This window comes from Ictalurus furcatus, chromosome 22, assembly GCF_023375685.1.
Source record: "Ictalurus furcatus strain D&B chromosome 22, Billie_1.0, whole genome shotgun sequence".
Taxonomy (NCBI): Eukaryota; Metazoa; Chordata; class Actinopteri; order Siluriformes; family Ictaluridae; genus Ictalurus; species Ictalurus furcatus.
Genome location: NC_071276.1, coordinates 3,507,869 through 3,525,287, shown reverse-complemented (window position 1 = coordinate 3,525,287; position 17,419 = coordinate 3,507,869). Strand labels below are relative to the sequence as shown.

The window sequence follows — 17,419 nt, the reverse complement described above, 5'->3', positions numbered from 1 at the left end:
CTTACTTTGACAATAAAACTGTCTTCATTGATAGATTTCTCTCTGATCCACTGCTGCCATTTCTTAATCACACACACACACACACCGGCAATTCTGTTCATTGGTCTTTCATCACATTCTCTAAATAAGCTACAATATGAAGCTGAAAAGTTAAAATAATACATATGTTTATGGGTTGTGTTTTTGTTGTCAGTGTCTTTGTTTTTTGTATCACTAACACAGATGTGATCAGAGATATATTTTTAATCACACAATGGTATATCCAATACAGTAATGCAGTCATTGTATATTTTATTTCAATTTGCTTACACAGAAATCAATCATATCCTTAATTCAAAGCCATGTTACAGCAACAATAAAGATATATATATATTTTACTTTTACACATTGAAACCTAACAAACCATTTCCCTGAACCCAAATAGTTTTTAGTATTTAAACAAGATGTTACCATCTTCCCATGTAGTTTACGTAAGGAATAAGGTTGGGAACATCAAGGTTGAAAATGGAAGCTCTACACAGACTATGATCACCTGAAAGCACACCAAATTTAGGATTTAAATTTCCCATTCAGTTGTCTTCTTGCAATTTTGGCTTTTTGGAGTCTGGTTGCTCATTTGTATTCTTCATTTCTCCCCAGAACTTTTCGATGTCATCCATGCTTAGACCTGGGACAAGCTTTTTTGTGCAAAACAGCATGACCTTGATTTCATGAAAGACTTCTGGCTTAATGTAAGAGACCTGGAGAGACATAATTCGATATTACGTCAATTAAAAAAACTCCATTGTCTATAATGAACAAGCCCATGCATATAAACTCAACCCATAAAAATGCATGCAAATTTAAGTATACATTTTTAAGACCTCTCCAGTTAAATGGAAAAATTAAACAGCAATAAAACACTGAGCACTGATACTCAAATAGGAAAATGGGTAAACCTACCATATAGTCAAGCAGTTTTACTCCTTTGTCTTTCTCATCTTTTCTGTAGAATCGCAGAGAGTCGATGGGATTTTCCCCTTCCTTTCCATAATCAATTTTAATGAGCTTTAATAGATGGTAACGGTTAGAGTTAAAATATACAGTAGTCCAAGAATTTGTCATGTAAAATGTTATATGAACACTTTGTGAATATCAGTATTACCATTAATGCATACCTTATGATTTCATTTAAAGTGATGCTGAATACATATACATTCATTAAATTATATTCATTATATATTCATATTCCCATGTTATTTTTTACTTTTTACCCAAATATGGGTTTCTTTACTTGCACTTCATGGTTTCTGCATACATTAAGTTTAACCCTTGTGCGGCCATCAGGTCAAATTCACCCACTTCTTCTTCTTCTTCTTCTTCTTCTGCTTCTTCTTCTTCTTCTTCTTCTCCTTCTTCTTCTTCTTCTTCTTCTTATTTATTATAAATGTATTTATTTTTGACCTGAAACTCATTGCCTTGGGTTATTTTCTGTGAGGAAAAAAATCTGTGAACACGTGTTTTTTTTTTTTTTTTTTTTTTAATATCCTCTCAATGTAATCTCTTACCTTTCTGAAAGTCTGTGTTTAGGATCAAATGCTACCTAATGGGACCTCGCAGTAAACCACAAGAAAAGTGGTGGAGGGGCCTGATATTCTCAATTTCAGGCATTTAGCAAGAAATCTCTAATTATTAAAATAAAATATTAAAAACTTCATACAAGTTATATGATTTTTTTCTCTCTCTACTCACTCTGACTCTGAAGTCTGTTTCAGAGAGATTTGGTTTCTGGATGCACTTCAGCCAGCTCTCCACCTTTTCCTTCACATTTTCCTAAACACACAGGTCCATTTATGTTGAACATTAAACTTTCAATAAAAATTCCAAATAGACACATGGTGTATTGTTTTCATAACAGATGTGGGGGTTGTATTTTCATGTGTTTCAAGTGAAAAAAGGTTAATAAAATAAAATCCAAATCTTGACTCTGGCATATGGTTTACAATCCACATGGTGATGCCCTGAAAACTGCTGCTGACCAGACTACTGCTTGGTGTTGAGATTGATTATCAAACCATACGAATCTAATTTCATGTTTGCCAGCTGTGAGCCTGCAGTTTATAGTACTAAAAACTTCCACCTTAAAGAAAAATACAGTGTACCACAGAGTGTTTGTTTATAACCAAGTGTATATGTATATTAATATTAGTCAGTATACAGTATACTGTCCCTTTTGTTATTGAGGTGTGTGGTGTCATCATGCCAAGATCTAAAGAGTTCTGTGTGGCCTTCAAGTCTGAAGCAGAATCCCAGTCTGGCAAGGGATTTAAAAATATCTCCAAATTTGAAATAAATCATTCCACTGTAAGGAAATTCATCCTTAAGTGGTGCTAATTTGTTCAGGACTGGATGTCCCAGCAAATACTGCCCAAGAGGCAATCATCTGATGTAAAAAGAAGTCTCCAAGTAACCCAAAATTTAATCTCAGGATCTGCCAGTAAGTCTTCCAACTGTCAAAGTGCATGTTTCTGTAATCAGAAATTGTACAAATTTGACCCGCATGGGATGCGTGCCAGGAAAAAGCCTTTGTAAGACTACAGTTTGCCAGTGAGCATATAGGCAAAGACCAGGCCTTTTGGAATAATGTTTTCTGACGAATTGAAATTAGTTGTTTGACCACATTAACAGCAGACATGTTTGGCGCTGGCTAAAGACAGCTTTTCAGGAGAAGCACCTCATACCAACTGTGAAGCATGGTGGTGGAAATGTTATGGTTTGGGGTTGCTCTGCTGCACCAGGGACTGGACAGGTTGCATTCATTGATTCAACAATAAATTCTGCATCATATCTAAGAGTGCTTGAAGATATGTGAGGCCATGTGTCAGAGTTTAAGTTGAACTGAAAGTGAACCTTTCAACAGTATAATGATCTTAAGCACACGAGTAAATCCAGCAAGGAATGGCTCAAAAAGAAGAAATTCTGGGTTATGGAATGGCCTAGTCAAAGCCCTGACTTAAATCCCATTAAATTTTGTTGGGGGATTCCAAATGGGCAGTACATGCAAGAAAACCATCAAACATCATGCAACTGAATATTGCATGGAAGAGCAAGCCGATGTCAGAGACTGTTGGACTATTATGCAAAACCCCTACAAGTTATTTCTGTTAAAGGGGGCAATGCTAGTAGTTTTTTTTTTTTTTTTTTTTTTTCCTGAAGCTTTTTCCACAGAAGAATATCACATCTATTGATATTTCATTTGAATAAATGATTGAAAATTCCAATTTAATTTGTGGTTTTGTTCAAGCATGTGACCATTATTAACAGGCACTGTTTCAAAGAGGATTAAATGTTTGCTTGTCCAAGTATGTCAAGAAAGCCAACACTTTTTAATAGGGTTTACTTATTTTTTTCACATGACTGTAGTTTCACTCACTTTAAAAATGCCTTCGTATTATACCCCATTTATTGTTGAGTGGTATTGTTTATTGCCGTTATTGTTAGCACAGAACTAATCTTGAGGCAGGATGGAGACAGCACTTAGTCCATATTTTAAAGGGTCAGAATTTGAACAGTATATAAGGGTTAATAGAGGTAAACACAGTAAACACAAAACTAACAGGGTCAATCCATAATATAATGCAAACACAGTAAACTAATTAAAACCTGACCTTAAATTAGTTTAATAATAATAATAATAATAATAATAATAATAATAATAATAATAATAATAATAAAAATGTGTGACATTGTCATAGTCTATGATTTGGGCATTTTTCTTGAGATTAGTTGTGTATTCATTCATTTGTTTTAATTACATGTCCTTACAGATTTATTCTGTCAAATATAAATATTTCGTTAATTGCATAGTGTTGCTTGTATTTGCAGTATTTTTTTATATATATATACTTTTATATAATTTAATTATAAGTTATTTTTCATGTGGATTGAAGAAAAAAAAAAAAGGAAGGTGTTCTCATGCGTCAACTGCTAGGACTTATTATATATCATGTGCAAGCAACTGAAACTTAATCGGCAAATTCCGGCTTGAATTAGCAGAAATATTTGACGGTTGAATTTCTCTGATTGAACTTACTGAGACAGATTGACCTGCTACGCTAAGACAAGTGAGGTTATTTCAAATAAAACGGAGTTACACCTTTTATTATCTTCCTAGAAACGATGAATGAATTCTTAATGAATTAAGAATGTCAAAGCATATGCTTTATCCATTTATAATTACAATTAATGTTCCCATTTTCATTTAAGATCTACAGGCTGAACACTGTATCGAGTCACCCTCAGGTGGGAAAGCAGACAGGCGTCTCCTCTTTATCCCACTAAAGAGTAGCCTATCTGTGGCTTAGCTGATACCTGGACATGTCTCTACTGCAAGTACATTGAATGTAACAATACTGCCTTTTAACATTTCTGTTAGGAAAATCCTACATAACCCAGTGACAATGGTGTTAAAGATAATTTATAATGCTACATTAACGATTGCAGTCAAGTAAATATTAATGTAACTAACCATTTGCTGTTTTGGATCGTTCAAAACTTTCAGCTCTTTGGGCTTGAAGATTCTGCTATCAACAAAGCTGTAAAGATCACGTTTCTCAATTCTATTAATGATCTCCTTTGCGTTTTCTGATGAGCCCTTGATTTCCTGAAGAATGTTATCTGTAAAACAGAAGAGGAAAAACTAAAATAGACTCTAATCATAAACATTTTGGCATATGAGATTCTGAGCTGACAGGAAGTCTACAGAAACTCAAATAAGCACTCTTTCCAACCGTGGTGAGCAGAAAAGCATCTCAGCTTTTCACAAACAGCGAAACTTGAGATGGATGGGCTACACTAGCAAAAGACCACATCAGGTTCCACTCCTGTCACCCAAGAACAATGATCTGAGACTATCATGGGAAACCAAAACTGCACAGTTGTAAAGAGTGACAATTTGAGTTTCTATTACCTTCCTGGCAGCTTGAATCAATCTGGCCATTTCCCTCTGACTCTCTTATCGACAAGATGTTTCCACCCACAGAACTATCACTCAGTGGTTTTTTCCACACCATTCTGTGTAAACTCTAGAAATACTCAAATACTCAAACCAGCCCATCTGGTACCAACATCCATGCCACAATCAAAGTCACAGAGATCACACTTTTTCATCATTCTGATGTTCAGTGTGAAAATTAACTGAAGCTCTTGACTTATATCTGCATAATTTTTGCATTGTGCTGCTGCCACATGATTGGCTGATTAAATAACTGCATGAATGTACAGGTGTACAGGTGTTCCAAATAAAGTGGATGGTAAGTGTATATGCAAATAGGTCACAAAAATCTCAGTCTGATTTTATGCCAAGTTGTTTCAGACCATGATCACAATTGTTCATGTATTTATGATAATGGGCAACTTTAGAAATATTTTAAAAGAGAACCTGTGAGTTTCAGGTATGTTTCAGGTGTATTTACGTCGTCAGAGATTTTCCTGCCAACAACCTCAAAGTCCTTTTCAGCTTCAGCAAGTGCATCAACAATCCTGAACAAAAGGAAAAGTCATGGTGAAAACATGTATTCTTATAGCATACAGTTCTGCTCATGAGCTCATATACCCACAGCAGAATTTGTAAGATGTTTACATATTATTATTTAAATATAATGTTTAAACATATTATAATAGAAGTGATCATACAATAGACATTTTTCTTATTTATTAATAGTGTTTAGATGAAGCTATTTATAATCACATACATTTCCATTTATTATATTAATCATAATGACAACTGAAATTACAAAAATGACCCTCATCAAAAGTGTTTACATCCACTTATTTTGAGCCTGTCAATTTGAAGGTTAAGGATCTGTACCTGTGTTTTGTTTGATTGTAATTAGTGCATGTGCATGAACTGTCAGTGTGTTTCTAAGTTTTTAGGGAAACCTTGTGCATTTAGTCTATGCCTGTACTCAATTTGCTGGATACTAAAATATGGGGAAAGTAAAAGGACTGTCAAATGATCTGTGAGAAAAAGTAATTCAACATTGTAAATTAGGAAAAGGTTATACAAATATATCCAAAGGGTTGAAAATGCCAATCAGCATTATTCAAACTTCCATAAAGAAATGTAAAAACCAGTGGTTCTGTGGATACCAAGGTGAGATCAGGTAGAAATTTGTGACATGATTGCAAAGAAAATTATACGAGATGCAAAGGAAAATCCTCAAGCAACTCTCAGGGCAACAGACTAATCTGAAACAGAGTTGGGTGGCTGTTTCTGACTGTACAATAAGGAGATGCTAAACAAAAATGGGCTACATGGTAAAGTTAACAGGAAAAAAAGCCATTTTTTTATGCCACCACCATGAAATGTCCCGCATGCAATATGCAAAAAGCATCTAGAGAAACTTCAAGAATTCTGGAATAAAATAATTTGGAGTGATGAGTCAAAAATTAAGATTCATGGTCAGAAACATAAATGTTATGAATGGCGAAGGGTCAACATGGCCTATAAAGAGAAATACGTTGTCCCTGCCAGTGGCGCAGGAAATTCAGAGAAAATTGATGGCAAGATAAACTTATAATAAGCATAAGGTAAATATGATCCGAACTGTAATTAAATGAAAGGGAAGAAATTGGCATTATGCAGTTATCTTTGCTTAAATCTCATATGATAATGTAGTATGGCCTGATTGTAAAGGTGAACTCACATCATTTCAACTGCCACCGTAACCCTGTGTTGGTAGGCATTGTGGTGAAGCAGGTAGCGGACATGAAAGAGTTCATACATGTTCAGTGCTTCCTGAAAGACACACACACAAAATATTCAGTATGGTTTTATATCAGAATGTTTTATCAAATATAAATGTATTTTATAATAGAAGTGATTCTACACTTACCTTATCTCTCATGCAGATCTGCTTTTCACCTTCAGCGTTGGTGGAAACTCGTGCAAACATCACATAACGCTCATGGGAGAAGTTGCTTTTCATTCCCAGATGGAGGCAATCTCTGGAAGAGGAAATATAAATATAGCATCTACAATACCAGTCCCTACATGTATTGGAAAATAAACTTTGTACATAATAAAATAAGGGCAAACATGCACTTCACACATAAGCAATGAGTGCAAGCACAAGTCTACAAGTCCACAACTCACCTGCTGAAATAATCCATTTTGTCGACATCAATACCTGTGCGTTCATTGGCCACAATCTCATATAAGTAGGGATTGTCCTTGCGTCTTTGTTTGTCTCGTTTCTGCATTAAATAAAACCATAAATAAAATACAATAAACATAGCTATAACAACATATTAATTTCATTTTTATCATACAGACACAACCCAATATTTGAGTCTTCAGTACATATCTGTAAATAAGTGTTTATTAGTGATTATTTTAGTTAATATTGTTTATATATTATTTAAATAATGCATTATTTTAATATAATAATAAATATGTTATAATACTTTATTTATTATTATTCATTATAAATATTAATATTCATCGTTTTTAATGTATATTAAATCTTTGTTTCGACAACTTTATCATTTTCATCAAATACTAAAGTAATTTATTATTATTATTATTATTATTATTATTATTATTATTATTATTATTATTATTATTATCAGTCATAATAATCATACTTCAGTTTCAGTCTCTTTGGTATCTTCAGCTGAATTAAGCCTTTCTCCGCTATAGATGAGCTCTTTGATAAACTTAATGTCATGTTTTTCCAAATTATGGTCATCTTCCATGATTTTCTTAATTGTTTTATTGTTCTTTCCGATGTTCTTGGTGATCAGCTGTTCAAACATTTTGACGGATTCCTTTTCATGCTACTCCATGAGAACAAAAAGAAAGGAATAGGTTATAAAATTAAAGGTATTACATTTATATGGTTGTACAAGGATTAGATGGTATTCGCCACCTTTGATTTGCTCACACTTAAAATGTATTGAGATGCTGTAAAAATGAGAAATATTTCTTAAAGGCAAAAGGTAATTATCGACTTTACTGATTTACATGTAAAATATTAGATTTTTTACCTTCCATTTCAATTCTGGTTTTACCTTCTTCATGAAAACCTCAAATAGATGAGAAAAAGGGCCGTGACCTTAATTGAAAAAATAGGCAAGAATTAAATCCTTATTCAAGATTTACTAATAATATGAAATAATGTTTAAGGAATATAACAGGATATTACACAAGAGTCAAACAAGCAATATGTACATGGTGTCAGACAAGTCAGGAACCAATGGGAGGTAAACTACATATATGTGATTTTGACACTTATTAATGCCATTTTCCTTACTGCTGAAAATTGGCACGAACATTGGATGAAATTGTTGAAATCTTGGTAGTTCTTGGTACTATCATTGCTCTCATTGGTTCCTGATTTTTTGTACACCCTGTATAAGAAAGAAAGAAAATGACATTATTTATAAACCTGAGAAAATGTAGGAAACCTTTCGTTGATGTTAACAAGTTAACACTGTTAACTTTTATGGAATTGGAGTGTAATCACAAATATGTTTTTTTAAACAGTAATTACATTTAATTTTAAAAAATAGTAATGAATTTCTTTTTAAATTAATCAGCAGTCCAATGCATGATCAATCGAAAATATTTTTTAAAAATAATTAGCTTTCAAAAATTTGCACACAATTTCTGTACATATTTTTATGTAAACAACATTGATAAACGAGGATTCTGATTTGAAGGCTGCATATGCCTGTATCTGACAGGATTATAACATACTTTATATGTCAGGAATAATGATGTGTTTCATTGTGCGTGCATGATCCACACAGATCTTGGATCCTGAGCCATGGTTACTATCTGCTTTGGGGTTTCACTTGGTTTCTGTGTATATGCCAGCCTCACAAAAAAGTGTCTCTTCCCAGGATAGACTCCAGATCCACTGCCACAAAGATAAAGTGTTTACTAAATACAGTCCCCTTTGAAAGTATGGGAATGGCAAGGCCAATTCTTTTGTTTTTGCTATATACTAAAGAGATTTGGGCTTGAGATCAAAAGAGGAATGAGACAATAGATCAGAACTTTCATTTCCTGATATTTACGCCAAGATGTGTTAAACAATTTACAACATGGCACATTTTTAGGTGAGCAAAAGTATTGGAGCACATAGTCTTTAAATAAATTGAAGTAAATGACACTTATTTGGTTGAATATTCCTAACTGCATCAAGACAGCAACCCACTGACATCAAGAAGCAGTTTAATTATTCATTTCTGATGCTTTTTCACTCTTGTAGCGCAACTTCTTTCAGTAGTTGTTTATTTTATTCTATTTATTTATTTACTTATTTATTCTATTTTTTTAGGGGGGGGGGGGGGGTTCTCCCTTCAGTCTCCTCTTCAAGAAGTGCTGCTCAATTGGGTTAAGGTCTGGTGATTGATTTGGCCAATCTAAAACCTTTCAATTTCCCCCCTAATTTAGTCCATTGTTGTGTTGCCAGTGTTCTTTGGATCATTGTCTTGCTGCATGATTCCTCCCAATTAGATTGTATGTATTTCTTTGTAAATTAGCAGACAAAATGTTTCTGTAGACGTCTGAATTCATTCTGCTTCATCATGAGTTACATCACTACTAAAGATTTGTGAGCCTATTCCAGAAGCAGCCATGCAAGCCCAAGCCATGACACTACCTCCACCATGCTTGACCAATGAGCTTGTATGTTTTGTTTTTTGTTTCTCTTTGTTAGTACACCATTGGTTTCTTTTTTTTTTTCAGAACATTCCAAATTGTTGTACTGGCTATGCGAAATGCTTGTACAATGGCTCTGATTGATTTTCCTTCTTTTCTCAGCTTCAAAATGGCTTGCTTTTCTTACATAGATAGCTCTCTGATCTTTATGTTGGTTTATCCATTTTAACAACAAATGCAGTCTTCAAAGGTGACACCCAGGTCTCAAACCAAGAGTAGACACGCAGACCTATTAATTCTTTAAACAATCAATCTAACATGACACACCTGGGCAACAATAAAACATGTGACTGTCAGTGACATGTTGCAGTATTTTTGATCACTTGAGAAATGTGTGGGTTAAAAAAAAATGTGCCTGCAATTCTGATCTGTTGTCTCATATTTATCTTTTTTATCTTAAACACAAATTTCCTCAGTGTATAGCAAAAACAAAATAATTGTCTTTGCCATTCTAATACTTTCAGTGTAGAGTGTATGAATGAATAAATGAATAAATGAATTTTCCAAAAGGAAGGCACAAACTTTTTAACTGATTAATAAAAAAAAAATCTAAATCGTATCTACTAACATAACCCGTTTGAAAATAATTGCTCTTTGTTATAATAAAGGAAAATGTGTGAAAACATTTCCGCTCTCATGCTGCAGTTCTCAGGCCATATCCTACTTCCCAGTGCAAGTACCACTATTTCTATGTTTTGTCTACATTGTAATGTAGATTTTGTTGTGATCTCCACTCATGTCTTATAATTCATTGATCTCCCTATTGTGTCCTTAATGTTTACGCCTGTTTTATTTCAGTTACTGATCAGTTTGCCTATTTATATCCTCGTGTGTCTTAGTTTTAGTGTGCAGTCTTATCGTGTTATGTTAAGCATATGTCTAAGTCTAAGCCTTTGATCCCTTGATCCAGTCTTGCCTAATTATTTTTTGTTACTCTATCTGTGCTTGCCTTCCTGTTTACCAATTATGGATTATCCCTGTGTGTCGCTACCTGTCTGTGACCATGCCTGGAATTATGATGACGATCATTGATTTATACACTTGCATCTTGCCTTTCACTCACGCATGTCATCGTTTCGTGTGTAAAACATGCAAAATTAATAACATTAGCAAAAAAAAAATTAGTAAGCTGATTTACTAACAGGGTCCATGAGATTCATAGGCATCTTCATTTTATTTATGGCATTTGGCAGATGCACTTATCCAGGGTGACTTATAAATCACCTCATTTACACAACTGAGCAGTTCAAGGGTCCAGCAGTGGCAGCTTTGTGGTGCCAGGATTTGAATTCTCAACCTTCCAATCAAAAGTCTTAATCACTGAGCCACTACTGTCCTAACTTGAGGTGTCTCTAATGCTGCAAAATACTGGTCCATGTCAATGCAGATTCATTAATTCTGCGCTGATGTTATGAAGTCTGAACATCATTTTTTTAACAGTGATTGTGTGTGCGAATTAGTATGACCAATGTTGAGGTATTAATTTTGAATTGCATTTCCAAGCCATTTCCATCGGTTAAAGGTACAATTATACAGTTTACCAAGATCTGAAATATGATGAAGCTAATCTGTCTTATGCTTTAGAGTTTGAAAACAATAAGAAGCTTTTTCAAAATGATGCCTTACTACTGTTATGTCAAGGCTGATTCCTAATGAAATATTCCACACATGTTCAGACTTCCAGTGACTTATTCATAAATTGCAGTTGCAGGTCATCCAAACATACTTGTTTTATAGTCTTATGGTAGGTTTTTTATTTTTATTTTAACTACTCTCACTGCCTTTAATTGCCTTTAATGTTATACTTGAGGTTTTGAGTAATCTTAGTAACTCTTTTCCTAAATTCCATAAATTTTGTTTGGCTATTTCACCTGAATGCCATAATGTTATTTTCATTCTGTCTTAAAGTTTTACCTGCTTTGCATGTAATTCTGCATATATATATATATATATATATATATATATATATATATATATATATATATATAACATAAATGCAGCTGGAACCCTTCTGCAGGTAAAGGCTTATTTAGTGTGTGCTGCTCCACACAGGTTAGGCCCTCAGTTACTACTGTACACCATCAGAAAGCCAATCAAAGAACACCAGAGGAAAAAACCAGGAGAAGAATTCTACAACACCTTAAATAGTCCCACCAGTGTCTGCTTTTAGCAAAGCATCTTGATGTTTAATTCACCATATTTATTTCATGTTAAGATGCAGAAATGAATCACTACATTCTGACATTTTCCATTGAAAAGTAAAGTTCAGTGCTTTGCATAAATATTCACTCCCTTGAAATGTTCCCACTTTTTGCAGTGTTACATCTGAACTGGATTTAACTTACACTAATATTTGAAGGTGCTAAATATTTTCATTACACATAGATTAATTAACAAAAAAGCAGACATTATACCGACATATACGTACAGTATCTCACAAAAGTGAGTACACCCATCACATTTTTGTAAATATTTGATAATAGCTTTTCATGTGACAACACTGAAGAAATGACACTTTGCTCCAATGTAAAATAAAGTGAGTGTACAGCTTGTGTAACAGTGTAAATTTACTGTCCCCTCAAAATAACTCAACACACAGTCATTAATGTCTAAACCTCTGGCAACAAAAGTGAGTATACCCCTAAGTGAAAATGTCCAAATTGGGCCCAATAAGCCATTTTCATCGCTCTCACACTCCCTCATCCTGGTCACTGGAAGTTCAACATGGCACCTCATGGCAAAGAACTCTCTGAGGATCTGAAAAACAGAATTGTTGCTCTACATAAAGATGGCCTAGGCTATAAGAAGATTGCCAAGACCCTGACACTGAGCTGCAGCATGGTGGCCAAGACCATACAGCGGTTTAACAGGACAGGTTCCACTCAGAACAGGCCTCGCCATGGTCAACCAAAGAAGTTGAACGCACGTGCTCAGCGTCATATCCAGAGGTTGTCTTTGGGAAATAGACGTATGAGTGCTACCAACATTGGTGCAGAGGGTTAAGGGGTGGGGAGTCAGCCTGTCAGTGCTCAGACCATACGCCACACACTGCATCAAATTGGTCTGCATGTCTGTCATCCTAGAAGGAAGCCTCTTCTAAAGATGATGCACAAGAAAGCCCACAAACAGTTTGCTGAAGACAAGCAGACTAAGGACATGGATTACTGGAACCATGTCCAAGATAAACTTATTTGGTTCAGATGGTGTCAAGCATGTGTGGCGGCAACCAGGTGAGGAGTACAAAGACAAGTGTGTCTTGCCTACAGTCAAGCATGGTGGTGGGAGTGTCATGGTCTGGGGCTGCATGAGTGCTGCTGGCACTGGGGAGTCACGGTTCATTGAAGGAACCATGAATGCCAACATGTACAGTGACTTACTGAAGCAGAGCATGATCCCCTCCCTTCGGAGACTGGGCCGCAGGGCAGTATTCCAGAATGATAACGACCCCAAACACAACCTCCAAGACGACCACTGCCTTGCTAAAGAATCTGAGGGTGAAGGTGATGGACTGGCCAAGCATGTCTCCAGACCTAACCCCTATTGAGCATCTGTGGGGCATCCTCAAATGGAAGGTGGAGGAGCACAAGATCTCTAACATCCACCAGCTCCGTGATGTCATCACGGAGGAGTGGAAGAGGACTCCAGTGGCAACCTGTGAAGCTCTGGTGAACTCCATGCCCAAGGGGGTTAAGGCAGTGCTGGAAAATAATGGTGGCCACACAAAATATTGACACTTTTTGCCCAATTTGGACATTTTCACTTAGGGGTGTACTCACTTTTGTTGCCAGCGGTTTACACATTAATGTCTGTGTGTTGAGTTATTTTGAGGGGACAGCAAATTTACACTGCTACACCAGCTGTACACTCACTACTGTACATTGTAGCAAAGTGTCATTTCTTCAGTGTTGTCACATGAAACGATATAATCAAATATTTACAAAAATGTGAGGGGTGTACTCACTTTTGTGAGATACTGTATATTCATTTCAGTTTCAGCTTGTAACACTACAAATTGTGGAAATGTTCAAGGGGTAAATACTTATGCAATGCATTGTAAATCACACAGATATACAGATGATAATTGTGTGTCTTTTGTTTGGTTTGTGTTGTGCCACAAGTCAGTTGTTACAGTTTAATGAATTTTGAATAACTCACCCAGGTCATGACACAATCCTGCAATCTGAACACAGAGTTCATCTTTCTCAGTTATATCATTTCCTTGAGCTCTGAGACTTTGTACGAGTTTCCCTGCCAGATGAGCCACGCTGTGAATATGTAATATTATTACTTGATTATTGTGTGGTATCAATATTGCAAGACATTGCATAATGATTTTGCTGGATATATTATGTAGATCAGCAGAAATTCAATCTAGATTAGTAACAAGATCAATGACCAACTATTTACATTTTTTAAAAAATTTATTGTTAGTGTATCATAGTTTTCATTCAAAGAAAGGTTAACTTTATCCTCTGTATAATTAAGCCTGAGTAGCAACTGTTAGCTGACTGTATTAATTACACTTTCTTTCTTTCTTTCTTTCTTTCTTCCTTTCTTTCTTTATCCTTATATTTCCTGGTCCATTAACTTTCTAGAAATTATGATAAAATGAATGATCATGTATCATCAAAATATCTTTAAGTATTATTATTACATCAGCTACCAGTACAGTTCTGTGAAAAAAAGTTTTTGCCCCATCCTGATTTCTTCTGGATTTTTTTTGTGTATATCTCATACTAAATAGTGTTAGATCTTTAAATGAAATACAACACAAAACAAAGGCAACCTGAGTAAACACTCAATTCAATTTTGATTTATTCATTTTTTATTGAAGCAAAACAAAAACAAACAAACAAAAAAACCCACACCTATCACCAGTGCGAAAAACTAACTGCCCCTTTAAACTTAAAATCTGGTTGTGCCACCTTTAGCAGCAACCCAACACTTCCGATAACTGTAGATCAGGCTTTCACTTACTTCTAGGACTAGGACTTACTTCTACAGTATGCATTGGTTCATTGCCTTTGTCTTTATCTTAGATTGTTTTTCTGAAACAATTTAGTATGAGAGATACACAAAACAGAAAAAATCACACATACTTTTTCATAGCACTGTACTTCCACCTAACATAGTTTGATATTAGTATGAAAATGTTGACATTTTTTACCCAATGGAGTGTTCAAATCGGTTGTGAGAAGCTCCTGGAAAGACAAAATACCCTCCTCCCAGCTGCTTGATGTTCCTCAGGCGCTGAAATTCTGGTGTGTCAATGATTTGAACCAGCAGAGGATGCATCGTGATATGGCCATGGACAGAGTCATTGAAGATCTGCGAATTAAAGTGTCCTCACTTCATTACACCACTTTCAACATTAATTCCATTAATGTTATGTCCAGTACTGTTGAAATGTCTCACTGCCTGAAAGGTGCAATATTTAATTCTAATGTTATGAAGGTGCTCAACAAAATAATCAGCTCGTCTCCTCATAGTTTCTTAGTAAAGCTATGTGTAAATGTTTTTATAGGCCAAAACCAAACTAATAATTATTTCCTGATTCACAAATGTTTGTGTAGCACTGATTTTCTTTGTACCTACATGTAGCTGTTGATAAAAGTCAAACACCCTACAGATCCAAGCTTGATCACAACAGCGCTGATTTATTGACACGCTTATATTTGGGATTTCAGTGTTAATGCCGCAAGACTTTTGCTATGAAGGATTTTGTGTATGGGTTGAGGAGCACTAAGGATGTAAGTAAACAAACAAACAGAATGAACACATTGTGGATACAATGAACACATTGTGGATACAATTGTTCAGGTATTGCACAACCTTCTGGTTAATGGGAAGACTGGGTCACCCCTTCCACTGTCCCTCTTATCTGATATAGAGTCTTGTGGGGCTTGGTCACAAATTCATCTGGATACTTGCACCAATGCTTCCTTGTAGTGCTCTATGATTTCTATACAAAATTTCCAGAATTAGTGTCCACTGTGTCAGTTACTGTCTGTGTAGTGATAGACTTCTTGGCATCACTCTTTAGCATATGGCCATCACTACTGACAATGAGTTTGTTTCAGTAGACATTGCTGAAGTGAAGTGGCATTAAGTTCTCCCTTTTACCACCCAGATGCAAACAGTGGCAGAGAGAGACTCAATCAGACATGAATGAATGTCAACAGAGTTCATTTATTTGAGGTCTCACTATTATCTTTGGCCCTAATCACCTACGCCTTGCAGAAGGTGCCATCACCAGTTGTAGCATGAAGCTGAGACTGCCACTGGTGCTGGATCTTTTAACTAGGCTTCAACCACAGCCAACAATGCCCCCCACGCTCTCTCAGCCCCCTCTCCCCTTTCCCATGTGAATGGACCCCATGCCTAAAGGTAGGTCAAGGCAGCTGGACCACCTGTAGGCATTGGAAGATGGGACCAGGGTTGGTGTTTATCATCATGCTCAGTTGAGTTGGGAAAGTTTACTGAATACTGAGCTATATTGGGTGACCTGTGCTCCACTAGGAGAGAAAGAGTCAAATCACTGAGCTACAAAAGAGGGCTATGTTGAGATGTACAGACATTTGCTACTGGATCATTGCTCCCAGTTGAGCCAAATCTACTGCCAAGTTATCTAATCATCTTGTACTCAGACTGTGCTTGGTGGCTAATCACCAAGTTGTTTAGACTGGCTTGGGTCAGATTAAACGCTGAGCCAGGAAAATTTTTTCCAGCTGAACATATAACGTGTTGACATAGGGATAAAAATCAGGACAGGGAGTATCTGAGTCAAACACAACTTCCTTGAACTGGTTTAGGACATTGGTAGTGAGAAAATACTCCAGCTGGTGCCCCTCTTTACATTCTAAGAGATTCAGACACTGACTGCATGAGCACAAATTTTATAGCATGGTTTCTAGTGTCTACCCACTTTTTGTTTGGCATAAACTGGTAGGGCAAAAATATATATACCCACTCTTTCATGCTGGCTGTGAGCTTAAGCTTCATTTAAAAGTTGTTCGGCAGGGAATATGAAATATTCAAAAGTGAAATCACTGAGCTATATGTGCCACTCACTGTACATTGAAAATAAAGTACAAAGAAGCAACTGACACTGCAGGGGGGAAAAAAGTTCAACTTCCCACTGACTGTAGAGATGACATTCTGTATGCAGAGAGCAGTGAGTAACTAACTAGTTAAATGCAGGGCAGAATCACTCATACATAATATAGAAGAAAAGACCACTCACCAAGGTACAAAGGAATGCAATTCAAATACTTCTGCAATTCTAGGCCTTGTATATGAAATTGCTTGGCTGCAAGTGAAGTAACTTGACAATGTATCTAGTTCTTATGTCAATATGCAATTTTTTTCATTGTGTTTTAAGTTTCAGTGTGTTTTAAGTTTTAGTATGTTTTAAGTTTCAGTGTGTTTTAAGTTTTTCATCGCTAAGCCTCAACAAATATATTTCTGAAATGTAAGTCTAGCCAGCCAGAAAGAGCTTAACCATCACATTAGTAATAAACATAGAATTTATGTAATTATAAAACTTCTCACCTTGTACTTGTCTGTAGCCATATTTTCTCCTGAACCTGAAGTCTTGTTTTAATTCAGTAGATCAGGGAAAGAAAAAACAAAATTAAGGAAACTTTATTAAACTAAAGTTTATTTATTTAATTAGTTTAATTATTTAAATAGTTTAATTATGTATTAAGC

General features: G+C 35.5%; 2 protein-coding genes across 3 annotated transcripts in view; both read right to left on the bottom strand.

Moving 5' to 3' along the window:
- LOC128599018 (deoxynucleoside triphosphate triphosphohydrolase SAMHD1-like) overlaps positions 1-17,419 on the bottom strand; it is a 130,607-nt gene that overhangs the window by 69,549 nt on the left and 43,639 nt on the right. The window lies entirely within an intron of this gene.
- LOC128599017 (deoxynucleoside triphosphate triphosphohydrolase SAMHD1) overlaps positions 281-17,419 on the bottom strand; it is a 38,579-nt gene continuing 21,440 nt past the window's right edge. For both annotated transcript variants that reach the window (XM_053610335.1, XM_053610334.1), the window contains exons 2-14: positions 17,261-17,302; positions 14,877-15,037; positions 13,865-13,974; positions 8,029-8,096; positions 7,627-7,818; positions 7,136-7,236; positions 6,876-6,987; positions 6,687-6,778; positions 5,420-5,520; positions 4,508-4,656; positions 1,732-1,812; positions 943-1,047; positions 281-740 (exon numbers count right to left, since the gene is read on the bottom strand). In XM_053610335.1, the coding sequence (XP_053466310.1) occupies positions 570-740; positions 943-1,047; positions 1,732-1,812; positions 4,508-4,656; positions 5,420-5,520; positions 6,687-6,778; positions 6,876-6,987; positions 7,136-7,236; positions 7,627-7,818; positions 8,029-8,096; positions 13,865-13,974; positions 14,877-15,037; positions 17,261-17,281 (1,464 nt within the window). In that variant the 5' untranslated portion in view covers positions 17,282-17,302 and the 3' untranslated portion in view covers positions 281-569. The remainder of the gene's footprint in view (positions 741-942; positions 1,048-1,731; positions 1,813-4,507; positions 4,657-5,419; positions 5,521-6,686; positions 6,779-6,875; positions 6,988-7,135; positions 7,237-7,626; positions 7,819-8,028; positions 8,097-13,864; positions 13,975-14,876; positions 15,038-17,260; positions 17,303-17,419) is intronic.